The 22,163-nt window shown below is 37.4% G+C and overlaps 1 protein-coding gene across 5 annotated transcripts; it reads right to left on the reverse strand.

Annotated features, from left to right (window-relative positions):
* Positions 1 to 361: 361 nt before the first annotated feature.
* LOC580419 (poly(U)-binding-splicing factor PUF60) lies at positions 362 to 22,135 on the reverse strand. Of its 5 annotated transcripts, XM_030992869.1 has the most exons (13): positions 20,709 to 20,805; positions 18,808 to 18,889; positions 17,344 to 17,574; positions 16,395 to 16,678; positions 15,304 to 15,576; positions 14,281 to 14,408; positions 13,452 to 13,520; positions 11,927 to 12,029; positions 9,975 to 10,079; positions 8,917 to 9,097; positions 7,536 to 7,825; positions 5,998 to 6,187; positions 2,812 to 2,994 (listed from the first exon to the last, which is right to left on the reverse strand). In XM_030992869.1, exons 4-13 carry the CDS (start codon positions 16,668 to 16,670, stop codon positions 2,885 to 2,887), a joined length of 1,725 nt encoding a protein of 574 aa, XP_030848729.1. In that variant the 5' UTR covers positions 16,671 to 16,678; positions 17,344 to 17,574; positions 18,808 to 18,889; positions 20,709 to 20,805; the 3' UTR covers positions 2,812 to 2,884. The 5 variants fall into 5 exon arrangements, with proteins under 5 accessions (XP_011674556.1, XP_030848729.1, XP_003726279.1 ...); XM_011676254.2 differs by lacking the exons at positions 17,344 to 17,574; positions 18,808 to 18,889 and adding an exon at positions 22,015 to 22,135 and having other exon boundaries at positions 362 to 2,994; XM_003726231.3 differs by lacking the exons at positions 17,344 to 17,574; positions 18,808 to 18,889 and adding an exon at positions 22,015 to 22,135 and having other exon boundaries at positions 7,536 to 7,777.
* Between the last annotated feature and the right edge of the window lie 28 nt (positions 22,136 to 22,163).

The raw sequence follows: 22,163 nt of genomic DNA on the forward strand, positions 1-22,163 counted from the left end.
ATTTTTGTAATTAACTACTGCATTAAGGTTTCTTTTGGGAGAATTTAGGGTACCTATAAGGATATAAGTGAAATCAATTTCCCTTTTCTTCCTTTTTAAGTGGCCTACGGTATACATATATTGCATTAACATTTGTTAAAACCTTTCTCATTGCGCATGTCATATTATCATATTTTGTATGGGACCTATTCTTCACAAGCTTTGCATTTCATCAAGTTTCGTCAGCTTCCACTAAGGGCGTGTTTATGCTTAACTATACGTATACGTATACGTATGGTATTGGAGAATATGTAAAAATCAATTGCACATACAGATTAGAAATACATGTATACACAAACAAATCAACATCAGACACCATGTATAAAATATGTACACAAATCTTTATTTACAATGAGTTTGTTAGCTGGCAGAACTACAGCTAATAAGGCTGACATAAATAATTACAGCACTTTGAAAGCACATACATTTACATAATCACATGGATCATTATCACTTTCACTTTATCACTGGCATTCAATCATATATTTTTTTGGCCCAAGTTTCAGTTTTATCTAACTTCACGGATTGTAACATAACATGTATATCGTTGTGCCGCTGGCAGATGGTCCGAGCGCATTGCGTCATTCTGCGAAACGTGCAGGTGACTATTGCATTAAATAAAAGGCTGTTAGCATTAAAGTGCCTGTAACTCCATAATTATGTGCTCGAAAGTACCACAAAAAAACTTCTCAAATTAGTTAGTTACAATACATTCTGGCTTTTTTCTTTGTCAATAAACACAAAATTCCTGTCATGTTTAAATAAAATGGTACAAGAAGTATAGAGCCATCAATATTTTAGAAGCAAAGCAGAAATTTGCTTTATAACAGAGTCAACAGACATGTGTGCTAACGACATTCTGCTAGTTGCATGCAGATATTACATTGCAAAAATCTATTCTAATTTGCCTCCAATGCACTTAAATGAAATTCCACTGATAATAAGTTATTGAGTTTTCTTTGTGACCAAATGGATCGTAGAGAAATGTAGGCCAATTTGAAGCATTTTACTATAGACAAGGTGCATTGTACATCATGCCACAAGATAAATGTTTTATCTATGATAGGTAATCAATTTAAGTATTGTTGTAATCATGCATGCAACTCTGATCACGAGAAAATACAAGTGACACTGAACAACTCTCCAAATTGCGTACAACTTTTAGGCCTGTAATGAGTTATAATAAGATGAACATTAGGAAAGATTCATGCATTTTTAAAAGAAGACAGTAAGAAATCTGGGGCAATGTTGTTTTCTAGAGCTACATCATGACATACATGTTTATGTATCAAAATATTGTATATAACCATCAAGTGCAAATTTTCAATCTTGCTATTGAACCAGTTTCATATTTCAAAATTATTATCAATACTGTATTATCAACACTCAATATCATATACATTGTACATGAATATGTTAGAATTACTACAAGATACAAGTATATGTAGGTAACATTTGATCTCTTTTCACAGGAAAGTTATAAAATATGACTTTACATGAGTACATCACTGCATGTCAGCGAAGAATCCTCCATGTTCAACAGTGGAATGGCAGACATATCAACTCAATTTCTACCAAACTACACCAAATAAGTTAGATCTAAAAAGATACCTTATTACATGATCGATTTTATCATCTTTTTTTATTTGCTTGTGACATCAGTTAGATTTAGGGGCAGTGAAGATGGATTTAATGCCAGAGAAAATGTTTTCAACTGATGTTCTGAATATGCTCTTGCTATGATGTTAACAATGAAACCGTTGAAGCAAAACATTTTAGAAGAATTATTTAAGTTATAGAATTCATAAATATAGAATTTGATCAAAGAATAGGGGGGGATGATAAAATTAAATCATTAATCGATAGAAAATTGTGACTTTATTCTATCGTAAAGGAATATGTGAACCTAATATAGATTGTGCTTATATGTGATTTAAACATTGACAATATATAAAACACAACAAAATAGTTGGACAAAACTTCAATGCATGATATTCGATTGTACATATTAAAGACTGGGCATGAACATACTAACATACTTTGGGTCATCCTCATTGGTATACATTTGAACAATTTTCACAGAAAATATTTCTCCAAAAATGTCAATGAGCCAGCATTAAAACATAAATATTTTCTTTCAATTTATATTCAGACAACCTGCAATGTATCTAAAATAAAAAAAATCATTGTAATAAATGTATCACATAACGTAGCAAAAAACTTCCCAAGTCATACAAGAAGATGATTATTTTGCATTTGGTAATGTGTTGCCAAGTTTAGGAATTGAATGGTTAGTTGGTTTCTAGAACTATACAGTGTAACCTCAGCTCTTGTCTCTAATGCATGGTGTGTAATTTGTTGTAATAAAAAATTACATCACCGTAAAGAGGTCTTCTTTTTGTATTAAGAAGTTCAAGCAACACAAACACATCTTCAATGAATGGTTATGAGAATGAAAGTATTGATCGTCTATTCACTTGAGAAACACTCATTAGAACACCCCGCAAACTACCATATCATACAGGTATGTCGAGAGATATAAAGGCTTGCTCATGACATCTCACAAAGTGCCCTTCCAAACTAACATTTCTGACAGGGGTCTGGATTGCAATATTTTTGGTCTGTATGCATGAGCCCCCCGTGACATTTTCAGAATTTGGGGGTCTATCGAAATTCGGGACCATTCGGGACCAAAAAAATGCCCTTCCCGCTCGCTCTCAGGATACGGTACATCATGTATCAAGGTGGGCAAGACTGATGAAACAGTGATAGATGGAAATGACGAAGTGGATGGAGGGATAGAAGAAAGAGAGAACAGGTAGAGAAGAAGAGTAGAGGATGGATATCAACCCGATAGATCACTAGAATCAAATCTTTCTTGGTCATAGATCTCTCCTCGTACCATCCTGCCTCCGAACCATCTGCTGTTGAGCGAATCAGCTGCTTGCTCGGCTTCTGTTGGGCAGAAAAAGGAAATAAAACAAGAACCGATGAGATACAGTAAAGCTGATGAAATCTTGGAGTTAAGAGGGTAACTAAAAGCCCCACCGTACTACTTATATCTACATGTGCCCTCTATATAGCAACAATGCCGTATTTTTTTATTTTATTTTAATAGAGAGCTTATTTGATTACATAACAACCTGTCAGTGACCCATGCAGGGAGGTCTAAGCCCTCCTGGCCAAATTAGTGCGGTGGGGCTTTCAATAACTTTCCAAGTTATTTAAAGCCCCACCGCACTAATTTGGAAAAAAGCCTCTCATGAAACAGTAAACGATATCTTATGAGAACAAAATAAGATCAAGTTATTTGGATAGATTTCATGTCTGCAGGAGAAACCAAAATTGAAAACACAAAGATTCCAATCATTACTCGGAAGTGTTCAAAATCAAATTAATATTATAAATATCTTGTGTTCCTACTAACCTTATTAGTTGAATTGGTGCTAATTTCATCCTTTTTTTCCATCCATGTTTAAAAATGGAACTAAGATTACGTATTTATAGTAAACTAAGATAATATATCTCTTCTTTTCATTATTAGGACTACGATTAGATTTGTGGCACAGATATGAGCAGAGAATATAAGAAGGCAATCAAAGTTATGGAGGAACAATATCCTTTATTGATTTTTTATTTCTGTATAATTATGCCACTGGATATGAATTTCGAAGCAATATCAACAATGTATGTTGGAAACAACATGTGGTGACCAAACTGTTTAGATTTAAGCAGTTTTACTATACACAACAAACACCACACATCAAGTCGGTCAGATAATGTGTGGTCAATCTTTGTTTTGGTACAAGGGTCACTATTTTCTACATCGCTCGCTTTATCTTGTTCAAACACGACTAGGAAGTTTAGTCATGGTCACCGGGTAACACTAAAGGACACTGCGGAACTGATAGCACACAGGGGGATCTGACGCAATGTTTACAAACAAACTGAAACCTACATACATTATCAATGGAAGTGTATGTGTAGTATTATGATAACTTATTAAGTGCATTCCACAGGGGCATGCATTCTCAAAGTGACCCTGTTCTTAAAGGAAAACAAACCAGGGCAGGTGAAGACATCTGATAAAGTAATGCCGTTTGATGAAGTAGGACAGTTCAACAGAGCTAAGTCAAATATCAACTCCAAAATGACTATACAAAATTTGATCAAAAGAGAACCTTTGTTATGCAAATGTTCTTCAATCTTTATAAAAACATTGACAACTTGTTCATAATAATCTAACACATTTCCGAAGCAGAAAACAATGCAGTGACGAGGGGGGGGGGGGGTCGAGAAACAGAGAATGTAATAGGGAAGGGGCTGGAATATCTTTTTGAACTTGGAGATAGGGCACACCTGTTCCATCAGTGGGGCATGTTAGGGGCATGTCCACAGGATTATCCTCTCTTTTAGGTTTGTTGATACTCATACCACATGGTGTAAAACAGTCTATTCTTAGATGCTATCTAATCTTCCGCAGCCATTGGCAAACACTAGTAACTCACTGGTAAATATCACTGCTAACATGCAAATGTTTGCATAGGGAGTGTTATTGATTCAGTCCAAAGAACAAAGATAATAACTAACTGATTAAGTGAAGTCCATTCATAAACTTTAAATCTCCCTGTATATAATATTTTGGTTCAGTCAATATTTCTATTTTGGGGTGAGAACCTCCAGAAGGTAGATGAAGTCATTGACCTTTGTACCCGACAATCTATTACAATTGCTTACTAATTTAGGTTTGCAAGTTAATCGTATAATAAAGGCAATAAGCACCAAAGCTGCAGTTAATATCTTCTTTGTTTGTTTCTTTTTAATGTCAAACCCTTGTTTAGTTTTTGCAAGCCCTGCAATAGTTTTTCTTTGCATATTCCTTTCATTTCGATAGATTGCAAGACAATGATGATTTTAAGCTGCAGGGGAGATTTTCCCCCTTCACTTAAATATCATATTAATGAAAGTTGAAAACATGTTCAAACATCTGGGCCCCGTCTTACAAAGAGTTACTACATCAATCGGAAGTCCTCTAATCAATCGCAAGTCTGCAGTCTCCTATCTCTTATGTACATAGTTGCGATTGATATTAACTCTTTGACAAAAAATCCAGAGTTTTCCTTCATGTTTAATACCAACTGTTGCATCTTTGCAAAGCGGATTTCAAGTGAATATCTTCTTGTAATTTTCTGTGTCCTAAACAAATTGAGGTTATACTTGATTTTTCATGTTTTTTTAATACTTACCATTACTTTATATAGGCTATGAAACATCCTTTCAATATTAGTATAAGCACAAAGCTCAGACAAAAAGCCATTTTGATATCAAAGATACACTCATCAGGTGTCCTAAGTAAAGCTAAGTCATCATAGCTGTGCAAAACCAATATGTTGTGAAGGTGTCATGGTTCATTCAATTGGCTCTCAATCCAAGGGGTGAGGTTTCAAATCCCAGCCCGGCACTAATGTCCTTTTGCAAGATATTAATCCAAATTTGCCACTTTCCACCCGGATGTTAAATAGTACCCAGTAGGATGTGAAAGTCATTGAAATTTGCTCAGTATTGTGAGCATCTGTAAAATGGCACCTTACTGGAATGCTAACAAGGGAGTGGAGAATGTGTATAGATTGTGAACAGGCAAGCCTGGATCCGATGACCTTGGTAAAAATCTATCTGTAAAGCGTTTAGAGACACGTAAAGACCATTTTCCTTGTCTCCCTTCAGGGGTCTTTATCAGGAGTGATAGTAAGGACAAAAAAAAAAAAGTTTTTTTCTTTTTCACAACCATCCCCCCCCCCCCCCTTTCGAGGGAGGAAATTGGGAAAAAATCAGGACAAATCAGGAAAATAGGGGTAAAATCAGGAAGAAAATAAATAAATGGGGTAATTATCAGGCCTTCTTCATAAACAGGTTTCACTTTAAAACTAAAAAAAGAAACTAAGATCACCCTATTCTTACCCGCTGGATCTGAGAATTCCACAAAGATTTTAACGATGACCTCTGCATCTTCCTCCTCTCCTTGCCTCTCCTGGTAGATGACCACCCTGTTGACTGTTCCAAATTTTCCACATTCTTCCGTCACCTCTCCTTCTAGTTCATCGTCTAGGTCCTCCACACCGACCATGTTGCGCAATACCATCACATGTGACTGCAATTAGAATACGTACAATGTTACTTAACTTTAACTTAAGTGACTCAGTGACATTGCCTCAGATTCTGAAACAGAATCCTGGATTCAGCTTATGCTGCAATCATAATTATAAACCTTTAGGTCAGTCAGGAATCCTATGACTTTTTACAAGTTGTCTGATTATCAAGATATTTATGATTGGAAATCAAAATTTCATTTTTCGTTTTCCTAACGATTTTTATAACACTACAGTCTATTGGGGAAAATGAGTATGTCAAAACCGGTCACTGAAAGATTTTTACTTTTTTTGAGGCACTTCATGATCATTTTGTTTAGGGCTTCAATATCACACCATATCACAGACACTGGTAACACGTAGGGCCATGCATCTCAGATTTAACATTGGTAAACGATGCCTTTAATCGTTTTAGCTTAAAGTAATAATTAATACTAATTTTCTACAGGTCTTTCATAAATCCAGCCAAAGGGTGTAAGCAGATTGCTCAGACAAAAAGCCATTTTCATATCAAAGATACACTCATAGGTGTCCTAAGTAAAGCTAAGTCATCATAGCACTGTACACCATTACCGGGGGGGGGGGGGGGGGGGGGGGGGAGGGGGTTTCAAAAAGATCATAAGTCGAACTTAAAGATAAAGCCCAGTTGTGGTAATGCGATTGCATTGTGAAAGAAAAGGTGTGGAATGGATCAGAAACAGTTGATCATGTAGCATGTAAGTATTGGTGTGCACTGCAAGGTTCTGGAGTCGTCAAAATCATAATAAATTTGGCCGAGTCTTGGTAAAGTAACAAGCACTGTACACAGAAAGCTATATATGGGACAACACACATGGTGTTGGGGCTAGTACTACCTTGATTTCCTTGTCATTCTATGCTCATTAGTCAGCCAGTATACATTTTCTTCCAAAATTGTTTGGCACATTTCATTTATTTGTAATTTTGAACATTCAGTGTAAGTTTCGTTTGATTCTGTGAGAATTAATTTTCTTTTTTTTTACCAGAACTGGAGTTTATCTTTAACTCTAATTTGTAGTCTTAAAATGAAATACATTCAAAAGCAAAAATTCAATTATTTTAAACTTTACATGAATTCCACATCAAGAACATAAAATCTCCTCGATAATAGAAATATGAATGATTTAAATCAACATTTTATGCCTTTTAAAATAACTTTTACAAAATATTTTCAGAGATACTAACAGCTTTCCATAATTGCCAAGTCCAAATTAGAGATAAGTTCAACTTAGGACCTTTTATACTCCCCTGAACTGCCTCTGTACAATCATCTGGGTGTATGAGAAATAATTCAGAGGAGTTAATTAATTTGAGACCTAAATTGCTACTTACATCTGATTTTCTGAGTAATTTCTGCATGACCATGTGCCTTGCGTTGCTGCCTGATATCGTCATGTTCTCCTGCTCGCTGATGGTCTGTGGAAGCTCCACGTCTTTGATCTCTGCCGGTTCCTCCTTGACTTGTTCAGCGATACCTGCTGCTGCGGCTGCTACAGCGGCCATCGCCGGAGCCATCAGGCCAGCCGTCAAGCCTGCCGTCATCCCAGGGGCGGTCGTGAGGACACCTGGAGCTGCTGTGGAGATAGGGAGCGTAGCAATTTGTGGTCTGACAGGTGTCACTCCTGAGAGGGAAATGCATATCACATGGATACAATATATTGATAGACTACGGAGACATGTTTTGGTAGCTGTCGTTTGAGTGCGCTAACCCTTTCGTGAAGAATAGCTTTATTTCTCCTTTTGTTTGCAACAGTGGCATAAGAAGATATAAAAGGGCAATAGACGTGTAGATGATTATCAAATCTACAGCATTTCTAATGCTTGTTTTCTCTATTACTCTGCAAAAGAGGGTCCTCAAAGGGAATCAGTTATTCAAAAGTTAACTATAGTATTTACCTTCAATAAGTGAGCAAATACTTTAAGAATGTTCCCTCACTCACCTCCACAATCCACTAGCCTCCAAACTCTCTTTCTCCCTCAACTTATCCCTTTTATACACCCTCCATCTTTTGTCTTTTTCCTGCCTCCCTCTCCCTCCTGCTTGTTCCCTTGATCACTCACTCTTCCCCCTCCCCCTTTCTCTCTCTCTCATCTTTTAATCCTTTCCTTTCCTATCCCTTGCTCAGCATATCAAAAGTTACCCAGGAGACCCTATGGTTCTTTTCACTGGATGATATTTAGAGGATTATTGTCATGCCACAGCGGAATCACAGAGATTATAAGACCCAGCACACTGCTTTAACGGTGCCTAGCCATCAGCTGTTTAAGTCCCCCCTAGGATGCAGATTGCTCAGACTCAAAGCCATTTTCATATCAAAGATACACTCATCGGTGTCCTAAGTAAAGCTAAGTCATCATAGCACACCGTAAAGCATGAACAACCATACTATTAATGCAATTACTGCTCGAAGTAGGCTCTCATAACATAATTTCCACTCACTGGTGCTAAACAAAAGCTAGGGTTCAACAATGACTGACATTCATAGGGTCTGATTATTATCATATCATATTTCATTCATTATCATCTATTTATTTATCCTTTTTTTTGGGGGGGGGGGGGGTGGGTCTAGAACTAAAATTGGGCAGGACATTTGCTCCAAGCCCTTAATAAAACAATTATTCCACTTCTTAATCAACCAGACACCTACATTTGCAATCAAACAATCTTAAAGGCTAGTTAGAGCTTGATTAATAATCAAAAGGTCAAACTCACCAGTGATAACTCCAGCCGCTGAACTAGCCATGACAGCATGGGGCATGCCGAGGATACCGACTTGAGGTGTGGCCAGTAGCCCTGGAGCTGCTGTCAAGGTGGTAGGGTTGATGAGGCTGGTAGGGGCTACACTCACCATGTTCATGTTCATGGCTGCTGGTGCAGTCACAGCGTCTAGGGCCTAATGCAGTCATCAAGAGAGGGAAATTACAAGTTATACGGGTAAAAAATAACCAGAATTAAATTAAAGCCCCTCCAAAGTGTTGGGAGCCCGAATTTGATGGCAAAATATCACTCAAATTGTATCATAATGGGCAAAAGGATGTCATTTAAGACACATTTCTGCAAAGATTTCCGCCAAAAAATATGTTTGAAGACAAATATTGATAAAAGAATTCATATGTGTGGGGCTCCCAACACTTTAGAGAGGCTTTAAATGTAGACAGCTGTACGGCATGGTCTTGAAATAAGCCACACAGTTTTTTTTTCTCAACAAAAAAGGCTCATGACTACCTCTTAATACATAGGATTCAGTTTACTTCAACACATATTTACAATGTGCTTGAACCCAAGTAATCACATCATTTTTACACTGTCTTTGATGGATCAAATTTTAACAGAATAGAATAGAATTCAATTGAGTTAAAAATACATTTTCAAATCATTGAATTGTCAATCTCTGAAACTTTCTTTACTAGAATCAACTTTCATCAAAAATTGGGCTACATTTTTTCCTTTCCAGTAGCACAGTATTAAATTCATCACTGAATTAAATTGCTTAGATATTTCCTGATCTAAAAGTACTAGCTTTTGTTTCATATCTATGCTATGATAATGCAAATGATGGTGTATGCACATTGCTCAGAAACAAAGCTTTTTTTCATATCAAAGATACACTCATAAGGTGTCCTAAGTAATAGCTAAGTCATCATAGCAGTGCATTACGACTCCCAACCATAATCCTTATTGTCCAAAAGATACAAATGTGGTTTTAAGGACAGGTGGCCTTCATGCACAGGTTGTTGCTAAAGCTACTATTAATGTATCATCCACATTACCTGTATCTTAGCTGTAGCAGCAGCTGCAGCAACGGCAGCAGCTGGAGGAAGACCAGAGCCCCCAAGTATCGTAGGAAAACCTGTCATCGTTGAAGGGGTAATAGCCTGTCAAAGAGAAGGATGAGCTCTTTTAGAGGTGAAAAATAATGAGCTTTCTCGTTCTTTTCACTCCCATGAGGATGAATACCAAAGAAGCACTTACCTATGAATAGACTTGCTCTTAAAGAACTTTCATATTTCAAGTGATAAGAAATTTGTTGACGACTTGAGATCAAATTCGGAGGCACATGTTCATGTAATCCCACATTAATTAACAGTTTTAGCTCAAAGTAATAATTAATACTAATTTTTTACAGGTCTTTGATAAATCTAGCCAAAGGGTGTACGCAGATTGCTCAGACAAAAAGCCATTTTCATATCAAAGATACACTCATAGGTGTCCTAAGTAAAGCTAAGTCATCATAGCACTGTACTGCATTACCAGAACTGCCTCTGTACTCATGCCTATTATGTTTACCTTTCCCCCAAAAAAATTGATTTGTCTTTTCTTCATATGATTCTGTTTTATCTTTTGTTTGTATTATAATTTGTGTGTTTTATTCAGTTCACAGACTTTCTGAAAAACAGCCCTGTAGGCTGAAGCAAGTTACCATGATTAAATAAATAAATGAAATGAAAGGAAACTAGATGGAATTCGACTGCGCGCAGTCGAAAATGATGCCTCCGTTATAGAGCAACTTTACAAACCAAAACAGAAAAAAAAAATTGAATTCACGTTCAATGGTAATCCATTGACAGGTTCTCAGAATATTGTGATTACAAGCAATTTCTCATATACATATATGACCCTTTGATCTTTGACCTCATGACCATAAAATCTACTCAGTTCATTGGCTCTGCAAGATGTTCTGAGTTAAATAGTAATCCATCTGTCAGTTCTAATGAGAATGCGTTCACAAGCTATTTTTGCATACATAATGGGCCCATGACCTTTGACCTTTGACCTTATGAACCAAGAATCTACTCAGTTCATTGGCTCTGCAAGTAACAAACATGACCTAATTTTGGCATGAATCCATCAATCGGTTCTTGAGATAACGCGATCACAAGCTGTTTTTGCATTCATAATGTGCGCTGTGGCCTTTGACCTTTGACCTACGTGCTCCAAAATCTAATCAGATTGTCTTCCTATGGTGATACACACTATCATTAAGTTTGAAGTTTAAATCTCCAGTGGTTCTTGAGATATTATGATAACAATCTCAATGTATGGAATTTCATAAGTTGACCTCTGTGACCCTTGACCTTTGACCTACGTGCTCCAAAATCTAATCAGATCGTCTTCCTATGGTGATACACACTATCACTAAGTTTGAAGTTTAAATCTCCAGTGGTTCTTGAGATATCATGATAACAATCTCAATGTATGGAATTTCATAAGTTGACCTCTGTGACCCTTGACCTTTGACATACGTGCTCCAAAATCTAATCAGATCGTCTTCCTATGGTGATACATACTATCCTTAAGTTTGAAGTTTAAATCTCAAATGGTTCTTGAGATATCGCGCTAACAAACTCAATACAAGGAATTTCATAAGTTGACCTCTGTGACCTGTGACCTTTGACCTACGTACTCCAAAATCTAATCAGATGGTCTTCCTATGGTGATAAATACTATTCCCGAGTCTTAAGTTTAAATCTTAAATGGTTCTTGAGATATTGTGATAACGGTCAAACGGGACGGACGGACGTACGGACGGACAACCCGAAAACATGATGCCTCCGGCACCACCTTCGGTGGCGGAGGCATAAAAACGAATTGGAACCCTAACCTCAATCCTCTGGCTTTGATAAAATAATACCCAGAGCAATTGTAGCTGGAGCAAATGGAAGAGCACCCACCCATCCAAAATAGGCTACATCATCAATTCTCAATTCCAATGGGCACTTACCCTTCCGACTCTGAGGAATTGGCCACCCAGATCAAAGAGGTTCATCGACGAGATGGCATCTGACGCTGACTGCATACTATCATATTCAATTATTCCATGACCCCTAAAGGAAGAGAGGAAGATGAAGGTGAAAATAACACTTAACACATTGCCTGGTGTCCCATGTATTAAGCCTATGGAAATGAATCCTTCAGTAGTTAAAGTATTGAAGGGATTGGGTATCTTTGCCTCAGATTCTAGACAAAACCTGGATTTAGCTCATGCTGCAATCATAATTATAAACTTTTAGGTCAGTCAGGAATCCCATGACTTTTACAAGCCGATTTTCTGAATGATTATGAAGATATATGTGATTGGAAATCGAAATTTAAAAAACACTAGTCTACAGGGGAAAATGAGTATGGTAAAACCGGTCACTCAAAGGTTTTTTAAAACTTTTTTGAGGCACTCCATGCTCACTTTGAAGCACAATTTTTTTAAGGCTTCAATATTACACCATTTCAGAGACACTGATAACACGTAGGGCCATGCATCTCAGATTTGTAACACTGGAAACATTGTTTAACGATGCCTTCAACCCTATTTTAACCGGGCTATTTCAGACCAGGTTTCACAGCCGATCGCCGCCAAAATTTGCATGCATGTCAAGTGAAGTGTATAGAATGCTGTGGTAATTTCATTTTTTTTGAAAAATTCACTCATTTGTGCAAATAAGGTCATAAAGTTCACAATTTTACCCATAAATCATATATTATTCATATTCAAGCATTCTTTTTCACAATATGTATTCGTTAGTCCATTTGGAATAATGCTACGACAAACAAAATTGGAAGAGTTAGGTTATCCCTTAGGTTATCTCTTGTTTTGATGTTTTATCTCTTTTTAGGGAAAATGATATTTCCATATGTTTTGTACACAAGTCACAAAAATGAGCGATTTCGGGCTGGCATGCAAAGACAAAATGTCACGTGACTTTGTAACTATACGACCGATTAAAATTGTTTTAAAAGATGAGAAAGACTCGAAAGAAAAAAGTCATGAAAGGAAAACTTGATATCTGCCGTGGTTCCAGAGAAGTCCAGAGAAGCTAAATTACAGGGGGCAAATTGACCCCCCCCCCCCCCCCCCCCCCCCCCCCCCGGTTAACATAAGGTTAAATGGCTTCCCCTGAATGCATCTTACACTATTCAGAAAAGGCAAGAGGATATTTCAATAACTCTGGTTGACACAAACTTATAAGTTACATTAGTGAATCCATATATTTCTGAAATTGTTATACACCAAGAAGGGGGAAGGTGTGAAATGATGGCATTAAATTAATGGTCTAGTTTGTCTGTAGGTCTAAAAGGAATGAAACATAAAACATCCATCAGCTAATTTATTGATAATCTGAAGAACATGAATACTTGAATAATTTAGTCAAAATCTGCTAATGATGCACGCTAAACAAAAATGTATTAAGTAAATACATATAAACCTGTTTATTATAATACATTGAAAAGAAGAGAGAAAGAAAGGGACTTACTTATGTTTTCCTCCTACAGAGTCTGATGGTAGACTACAGGATATAATTTTACCAAAGGCTTCAAATACACTGTACAAGAAAAAGGAGAGAAAATTGTTTCATTATGAGTTGATCAAAATTAAGAAAGTTCAGAACTGGGTGAAGGCTAATTTCCTCTAGTTCTTATTTCTAGGACTATAAAACATACCGGTAGACATGATAGTCAAAGCTTACAGAACAGCTTGGACCTAGGCATGTTCAAGCTTCATTACAACCCAAAATTGTACCTTCTTAATAATTCAATTCAATTCAATTCTCCACAAATGCAAAACATAGGGAGATACAAAAAATAAAATACATGCATACAATACAATAATAGAACATGTACATCATATATAAAACCACTCTAGTTGGAGCAATGTATGTTTTAAAAAGAAAAAAAAGGGGTAGTCAAAAATAAAAAAATGATTTATCGAGGACTATCTCTAATAATACAAAAAAAAATTAAAATTAAAACTTAAAAGTAAATATTAAGTAAAATTATGAGGTGGTACCAATAACAAGAAAGAAGAGGGAGAAAAAAAATAAAAGACAGGGAAAAAAATAATCAATGCAACAATTAACAAATTCCCCGAGTGCAAACATTAGCTCAAGAAAACTGAAGCACTTGGAAACAGTACTTTAATTAAGTAGTGCCTTTTCAGGCAGCCTTGCACATCGGAAATTGTATATTCTTTGCTTGCATATTCTTCTATGTCTGTTGTCATCACTTCCATTCTTTATAGTGCTGTGAATTTTGTAATGGAGGTTGGAGAATAAAGGAAAATATTGACAAGGGAGAACAACAAACCTTTTGATGTCCTCAGACGAGAGATCTGAATGAATGGATGTAATAAATATCCTAGGTTGGTGTTTGGCCTCTTCCATGATTGCATCTACAACCGGCTGTGCTTGAGGCATGTTGCTGGGTCGACCCACCTACAAAGACAAACAACCAAGATAACTGTTAGAGTCAATGGAGCAGTAGTAGGTTTCGGTACTTGGGATTATATTCATCATGGAGAATTTCTTGGACATTGGTTCACTTCATACGACTACTCTGCACAAGAGGGTCCTCAAAGGGAATCAGTTATTCAAAAGTAAACTAAAGTATTGACCTTCAATAAGTGAGCAAATACTTTAAGAACGTTTTCTCACAATCCCCTAGCCCCCGCCTCCTTCTCCCTCGTGCTTGTTCGCTTGCTGACTCACACTCTTCCCCTCTCCCTCTTTCTCTATCTCTCTCATCATTTAAGCTCTTTTCTTTCCTATCACATTGAAAGCTTCACAGGATGATATTTAAAGGATTATTGTCGGAATCACAGAGCTTATAAGACCCAGCACACCGCTTAACGGTGCCTCGCCATCAGCTGTTCTAAGTCCCCTCCTGGATGTAGATTGCTCAGACTCAAAGCCATTTTCATATCAAAGATACACTCATAGGTGTCCTAAGTAAAGCTAAGTCATCATAGCACACTGTAAAGCATTAACAACCATACTATAAATGCATTTTGTAATTTGTTGACAATTTTGTAGTTCTACTACCAAATGCAGATAAATCTAGTAAATTTAGTAAATATACTTGGTCTTGGCCAGTTTAGTACCATTGCCTCAGGGCCTGTGCCCCTTGGGAAAGTGTGCTACAGTCATCTCAACCCTATAGATTAAAATAGAGTCTCTCGCGAAAGTGCTGGTTTAATGCTTTTACATATTCTAAAGCAAATATAATTTTTGTTTGGCCTATAAAATTACATACAAAAGATAGTTTTAAAAGGGGAGGGGGGCATTTTTCCAAGGTGGATTGCGTTACTTCAATTGGTCCTCAAACCGTTACCTTGATGTTCCTGCCACCGATCATGACGCCATTCATCTGCTCCAGGGCCAGCTGGGCAGCCTCAGGCAGGTCGTACTCCACGAAAGCAAAGCCCTTGTGTTTCATGGTGATGGGATCCCAGGACATGTTAATGCTCTTGATAGGACCGAAGGGGTGGAAGGCTTGGCGGATCGTGTCCTCCTTGAGCTCAAAGCTGATGGAACCCACGTACACCCGGCACATCAGGGCAATGGCGCGCTGCCTCTGGGCCTGCATCTGAAGGTTCGACATTTGCTGCGGGATAAAGGAGAAAAGAAACAATAGAGTTTTATTTTATATTCAGAAGATAATATATTTTATATTTTAGATATTATATTAAAGATAAAGACCAGTTATGGTCATACGATTGCATTGTGAAAGAAACGTTATGAAATCGATCAGAAAAAGTTTATCATCTAGCATAGATGTACTGCAAGGTTCTGGAATCATCAAAATGATAAGAAATTTGGCCCAGTCTTCATAAAGTTACAAGCACTGTACACAGAAAGATGTATATGGGACTACACACACGTGCGCGACACATGCGTTTTTATCTCACACACACTAATAGATAAACTAATTTATCAAATATATCAATTAGAAGGCGGTTTCCCGGCAAAATTTTTATCATGTAACAATTCAAAACATGTTCTTTCACATGATTGGTAATAAGAGCTTCCATTTCATTTTTTGAAATTGGGCTGTTTCCAATACTGGTCTTTACCTTTAAGAGCAAGCACCATAAGCAAGTAGCCATCATCATTACAATCATAACTATATTTCTTTACCATTGATCCACACTGATTTAACTTTGCCTTGCAGGGTTATAGAGGTCTAATTTGTATGGCTAAGCAAGGGCAAAGGGCAAAGTGAAATTTTCCCTTTGCTGTTTCTTCTCTGAAGTTCCTTTCACTTAGCACATGTACCTCTAGCATAATTTAATGTTATAAAATATTTACAAAGCGGTTAGGTTTGAAGTTAGTTTAAGGGATAGGTATAATGATAGGTCCAGGGCTGTAGTGAAGGTCAATAATCATTGCTAGAATTGACCACCAAGCAATCATGATTCTTACCTGTTGCTGGTGCGCTAATGTCTGTTTGACCAGCACGCTCTTGATGCTCTGCTCCATGGCATACTTCTTAGACTTCATGACAGCCTCCTGCTGCTCCGCGCTCAGCTTGGGTAGCCCCATCATGGACGGCATCCCGGGCAACGCCAGCAGGGTCTCCTTCTTTGCACCAGGGCCAGCGAGCACCGGCCCCGTCTGCTCTGCAAACTGGAACTCAAAGCTCTGCAGCGATGGTGGTGGAGGCGGCGTGGAGGACTCCTCTTCGACTGCGAGGTCCATGAGGGAAGCTTCACCATGGAGGGAAAGGGATAACAGGAGAGTGTTAGAGACCTTCTTGTGAAGGAGAACATGATAGTATGCACTGTGTGGACATGCTTGCCACACCACTGCACACCATCAAGGGGTCATGCCCTTAAAAAAAAATCTACCCCCTCCCCCCTTTTTTTTTCTTCTTTCAAATTCAGCAAATTATTAGAATAGAATGAATCTTTTATCAAGTGTGAGAAAACTTAAAGGCTGAATGATATTTATCCGTTTTTCAGATGCAAACATAACTGGGTTTGAATATTCTATTCCCTTTCGTTTCTGCTTGGCAAAAATACACAAAATACTAATGAACAATCATTTCATTATTTAAATAGTTTTTCATCTCACAATTCATTTACGACCAAATTAGCTTCTCTATACATTGTTAGAGAGATAGAGCTTGCTTATCTAAAATTTCTCAATTAACCTTTGAACAACCAGTGATTATACCAAAAACAAAGAAATCCCATCTATTCAACAGAAAGAGGTCACAGCAGACAAAATACAGTAAAGGAAGTCATTTCAAATGCTTCTTTCATACCGACGCTTGCCACAAAGAAATGAAAGAGAGAACAATGGCATAGAGAACCGTGGCAAACGTCTATATGTAATCCACCATTCTATACAAACAGCACCGTTTGTTTACCACTAGAGTAGCGTTAAGGGGTGGTTGGAATCGATAGCTGAATGATGGGTTGCGGTGCAGCATCGGGTCGATATTTTTTTTTACATGGGATCGGTCGGACGGTCCGAAGAGCGCAGAGGTCAGCGACCTCACTGGCCATGGTGGATTGCTTGTGGGTCGGCCAAGGTCAGAGGTCATATGTTTACATACAACCTCATCACCTCCTTTTCACACATGCTGCTCTAGCTGAAGCTACATGGCATAAAATAAAGAATAAAAATGCAAAGAAAAAAATACAAAAGACAGGGAAGAAAAACCTTGAGTCAAATCCAACATCAGCAAAAGACAAAATATTTGCAGGAAAAGGGGATAATGCTTCCTATGTTTGGCTTGTATGGCTGGGCTTACAAAATGTCAAGGGGTCCAATTTTCAGTGATGGCACTTACATGTTAATGGACCAAGCACTTACAAATTCAAGAATCACCAATGCTACTCTTCATGGTACCTAATGTTTATTTATTTGCTAATTAGAAATTTTTACTGATCCAGTAATGGTAACATTCAAAATATGTTCTATGTGACATCTACATTCTGGTACAAATTCCAAATTAAGGTTCTCTGGTTTCTCAGAAAGTAAAATTGTATACAAATTTTGTCAATCTACATGCAGAAGGAATATGACAGCAATGTCAGATAACAAATGTATCATTTCTAAGAGTGGCTATTTGGGACTCGCAGATTGAACTGCTTCTTTCATTAAGTCTATCGGAAATCTCTTAAAAATTTGACCAGGGAACAGTGAGGCATATTAAACTGTAAGGGGATTCAAGATAATAAGCATCTTTGTTGCAAGTTCTGCTATCAAAGCAATTTCTATTGAGGGGGGATGTGGGAGAGGAGGAATAAAGAGAGTAAAAATGTGATGATGAGACATCTCGGTCGCTCAGTTCTGTTAGCTGCTCAGAAAGACAATGCGTCACTCCTTGCTGGTTTTGCTTTTATATGCAAATAAAAAAATGACCAAAAAACAAGAGAAGAAACACATAGGTTACGATACATAGGGCCTTTAAGCAGGCCAATAACCTTTCTTTAATTCACCTTCCACATCAACACACATTAGCTTCGAGATTAAGTAGAGATTTCTTACAAATGATGTTCCCGACATTAAAATGTTGGGAATAATTCCGACTTTACTGCCAATTTATATCCTGATTTTACGTCAACAAAGAGGTGTTTCTCCATCATATTGAACAACAATTGATGCACTTATAACATATCACATCATAGTATTCTCCAAACACTAATAATAGTGAAATCCTTAAAACTTAATTCAATTATCTTTTCCCCTCACTACAACTTTCAGATAATCCTTTGCAACTATGATTGTATAAATATATGACCTATAATATCTGAACATGCAGCAATAAAAACAAAGAAAAGTTGTGATAGCTTTTCTCCCTACTCTATCAAAATAGTTGTTTTACTTTTCATTTTCTTTAATGCACACATTTCAGAGTGCCTCATCGCACAGCCGCCTGCGTCAAGTGCACGGGAATAGCTGCAAACCTGGAAGAATAACGAACAAGGAAAGAAAAAAGAGAGAGAGAAAGAGCAGAGCATTTACAGTGGTCTAACATCCATTCATGCCATTTTCTTTCAAATCATTGGCATACTAACGTGTAGGTTTTACCTTTCATTAATCTGCATATACATGTAAGGGTGTGTGGGACAGTACAAGTTTATTATTTCAGGAGACACTTATCGAAATTGTTAAAAGTGAAGGAAGGGATGAATGAATTATGAAGGGTCTGCAGAAGAGGATAAAGCAAATAGAAAGACTGTGATAAATGGAGTATTCTACATGAAAGGAGAATGGATGGGCAATCTGTCCATGAAAAATACATATTGCCGCCCCACTATAACATTTTTTTTTTAAATAAAAAATAATAAATAATAAAAAAAATCAATTAAATAATTTTCAAGGAAACAATTTGAGAACTGGGATGCAAACACAAATAATGTTGGACTAACATGAGAAACAGGAGGGGTTATATCTATCAATTCAAATCTACATTGTTTCCTAACCTTATTCATGCACCATTCCCAAGTTTTTAAGAGGATGTGAGTGATTTTTTTTATCATAAAGTAAGTAAATCTGCCACCTTACAGCATTCCTAACAACAGTTATTTATACTACATGAGATTCTTGTATTCCACGATGTCGTTTCTGAGAATAAAACCCATTCAGTTCTGCTGCCATGACGATGCTTTACCAAAGCCTACGAAGAAGAAAACTCAAAAACAAAGAGAAACAAAACAAAAGACAAATATCAGAAGCGATTGAAATGATCGTATGAACATCAGATGTGTTTATGGTTAGCTAAGGAGTACTGGTCAAATGCAAGATGGAAAAATGTACGAAATCTTAGGAAGATGAAGTTTGCAAAAGCTTTCAAGGTGGTTCATGTCACATTTTGACCTCTACTACTGTACATGTAGTTGTTCCAACATAAAAGTTTCATCCTATCACATTAATGAGTTCTGTCTCCTGAATTTTTGCGCCACATGGTCGCACCAAAAAAACGATTAAAACTTTTAGTTCTAATTTTCAACATTTCGTTGATACAGTCTTTTTTTTAAGGGGTTGTCTACACACCAGTATTGAGCCACACATACACACACAGTCATACAACAGCAGAAAACGTTCAGAAAACGTTTGAAAGCAAAACTGAACCAAATGGTAAACAAAGAATTTCTCACCATCAGAACATGTTCTTTCATGACAGCACAACCAATGCACCTTGGAGTCATTGCTTTGATTTTCCATGTTCTTGTTAAAGCTATTAATCTCTCATTTTAACAGAAATAATATAACTTGGCATTCTGGTGGGTTAGCTACATTACTCAGAAATTTCTTGATGATAATCCCAGCTTTCAGATGGTGAAAAATTGCATGTTTACCACCCCATGTTTGCAAATTGACATGAAAAGTCACAATTTCATATGATCAGTTGCAACATTCAGAATAAACAATTACATGTGTAATGAAAAAAACTCGGCTTAAACTTTTGCAGAATGCAATGGATCAATCATTTAAGTGTAACATGGCAACAAAACTTGATATAACATTTCTTCCATAGAATTCATTATATCAATATTACAGTGTCGACTAATCCAGGAAATATATGTATAGAATGAAAGAGCAGTACAAATTAAATTCACTCAGTACTAGGCACGTGCACAACACACTCCATATCACTCCTGTAAACCCCTACACGTTTTTGGATTATTTTTCTCTGAGGACAAGTTTTCAGTGGAGTATACCTAGCCTCGTTTCAGATTTTGCAAACTTCATGTTCCTGCATATCAGGCAGAATATACCCACCAGGTTGTGTCTCCAATTCCAGCTTGATCTTCTTGGGGGATGGTTCTTGCATTTGGATCTCTTCCACATGGTTCTCTTCCATCAGGGCAACTGGCTCCTGTCAAAATAGAAATAATCAAAATAGATAAAAAGTTATAAGAAATAAATAGCCTTGAATTTAAATCAACCTCAAGAATCTATTTTATCAACAACAAAAATTGATCAAAGATGAAAGAACATTTATCCATTAAAGCCTGTCTGCACTAGTTTGGCCAGGGGGATTAGACCTCTCTGCAAGGTCGCTGACAGGTGGTTATCTCATCAAATCAGCTCTCAATTAACATAAGAAAAGGGGATCATGGGGACCAACAGGCACTGATTAGGCATTGTTTGCTATATAGAGGGCGCAAGTAGCTGTAAGTAGTCTAGTGCACTGGGGCTTTAAAAAGGCAATGTTTACTTTTCATTTAGCCTTAGGATAGGCGCGTGCTGGCGATGCGAAAAACGGATTCTGCGTAATAAAATATCCCTAATTCACCGTCTACTTTATGGGTTGTCCGTCTTCCCGAGGATTTATCGCTCCTAAACCAGTATGGTACCTGGTGAGGGAATGAGGATGGGGATGAATGAGGACAAATTGTGTCCACAAAAATAAGGATCGTCTGCATTTTTGTGGACTTTTTTTTTCATCAGCGCTCTGCAGGTTTTGGGTTTCCGACCACGCGCTGGCAATGCAAAAAAAGGATTCTGTGTAAGAAAATAACCCCAGTTCACCGTCTACTTTTATGGGTTGTCTGTCTTCATGAGGTTTTTTCGCCTAAATATGAAAAGTCTCTGTACAAAGTCAATCACGGAATCCGTTTCTCGCATCGCTACGCACGGATCGGAAATCAGAATCGTCCGCGTTTACGAAGACGATCCTTATTCTCGGGCCAGCCTATTCCCTCAACATGCAAATTCCAATTATGATTCCCCTTGTTTGTTCAATTTTCAAAGCACTTTCTCGATTCAAACCTGCTTGCATTTGCTGCAGCCGTCTGCAACCTGCCTTGGCCTGGATTGGGCCAGCATGCTGCACGCCAGTACCCACATGATGCACAGACACAGTCAGCACACTACACACACACACAGCGTTAGCCGTTTATACATTCACTCACAATGCCAAATCAATGGTAGTCCACGTATTTGAGAGAAATCGAAGACTCGACTCTCTCTACTCTAGTTAAATTCTTCTCATTTTCTTTCCTTTCCAAGGACTAATTTCCCTATTAAACCATCCTATGTTTATCTACATATTACGAAATATATATTTCAGGTCGATACTTACAGCATCTCCATTAGTTTCTGCCATTATGGTAGTCGTTCCCTCTTCGGTTTTGCATGAAATATGAACTGTACATCAAATTTATCGGGTACCCATTCGCTCGTCTAGCTGCATGCGTTATGCGTTCGTTCAGCTATCTAGCTTGGAATTAG

Source organism: Strongylocentrotus purpuratus, unplaced genomic scaffold (assembly GCF_000002235.5).
Source record: "Strongylocentrotus purpuratus isolate Spur 01 unplaced genomic scaffold, Spur_5.0 spur5_contig_847, whole genome shotgun sequence".
NCBI lineage: Eukaryota > Metazoa > Echinodermata > Echinoidea > Camarodonta > Strongylocentrotidae > Strongylocentrotus > Strongylocentrotus purpuratus.

Excerpts from the sequence above, each read along its gene's own strand:
- LOC580419 (XM_011676254.2), bottom strand. The coding sequence starts at position 22,038 with ATGGCAGAAACTAATGGAGATGCT. Across the intron at positions 14,409-15,303 it reads TCGGTGGCAGGAACATCAAG|GTGGGTCGACCCAGCAACAT; the intron begins GTAACGGTTTGA and ends TTGTCTTTGTAG. Across the intron at positions 6,188-7,535 it reads AATTACTCAGAAAATCAGAT|TCACATGTGATGGTATTGCG; the intron begins GTAAGTAGCAAT and ends TTCTAATTGCAG.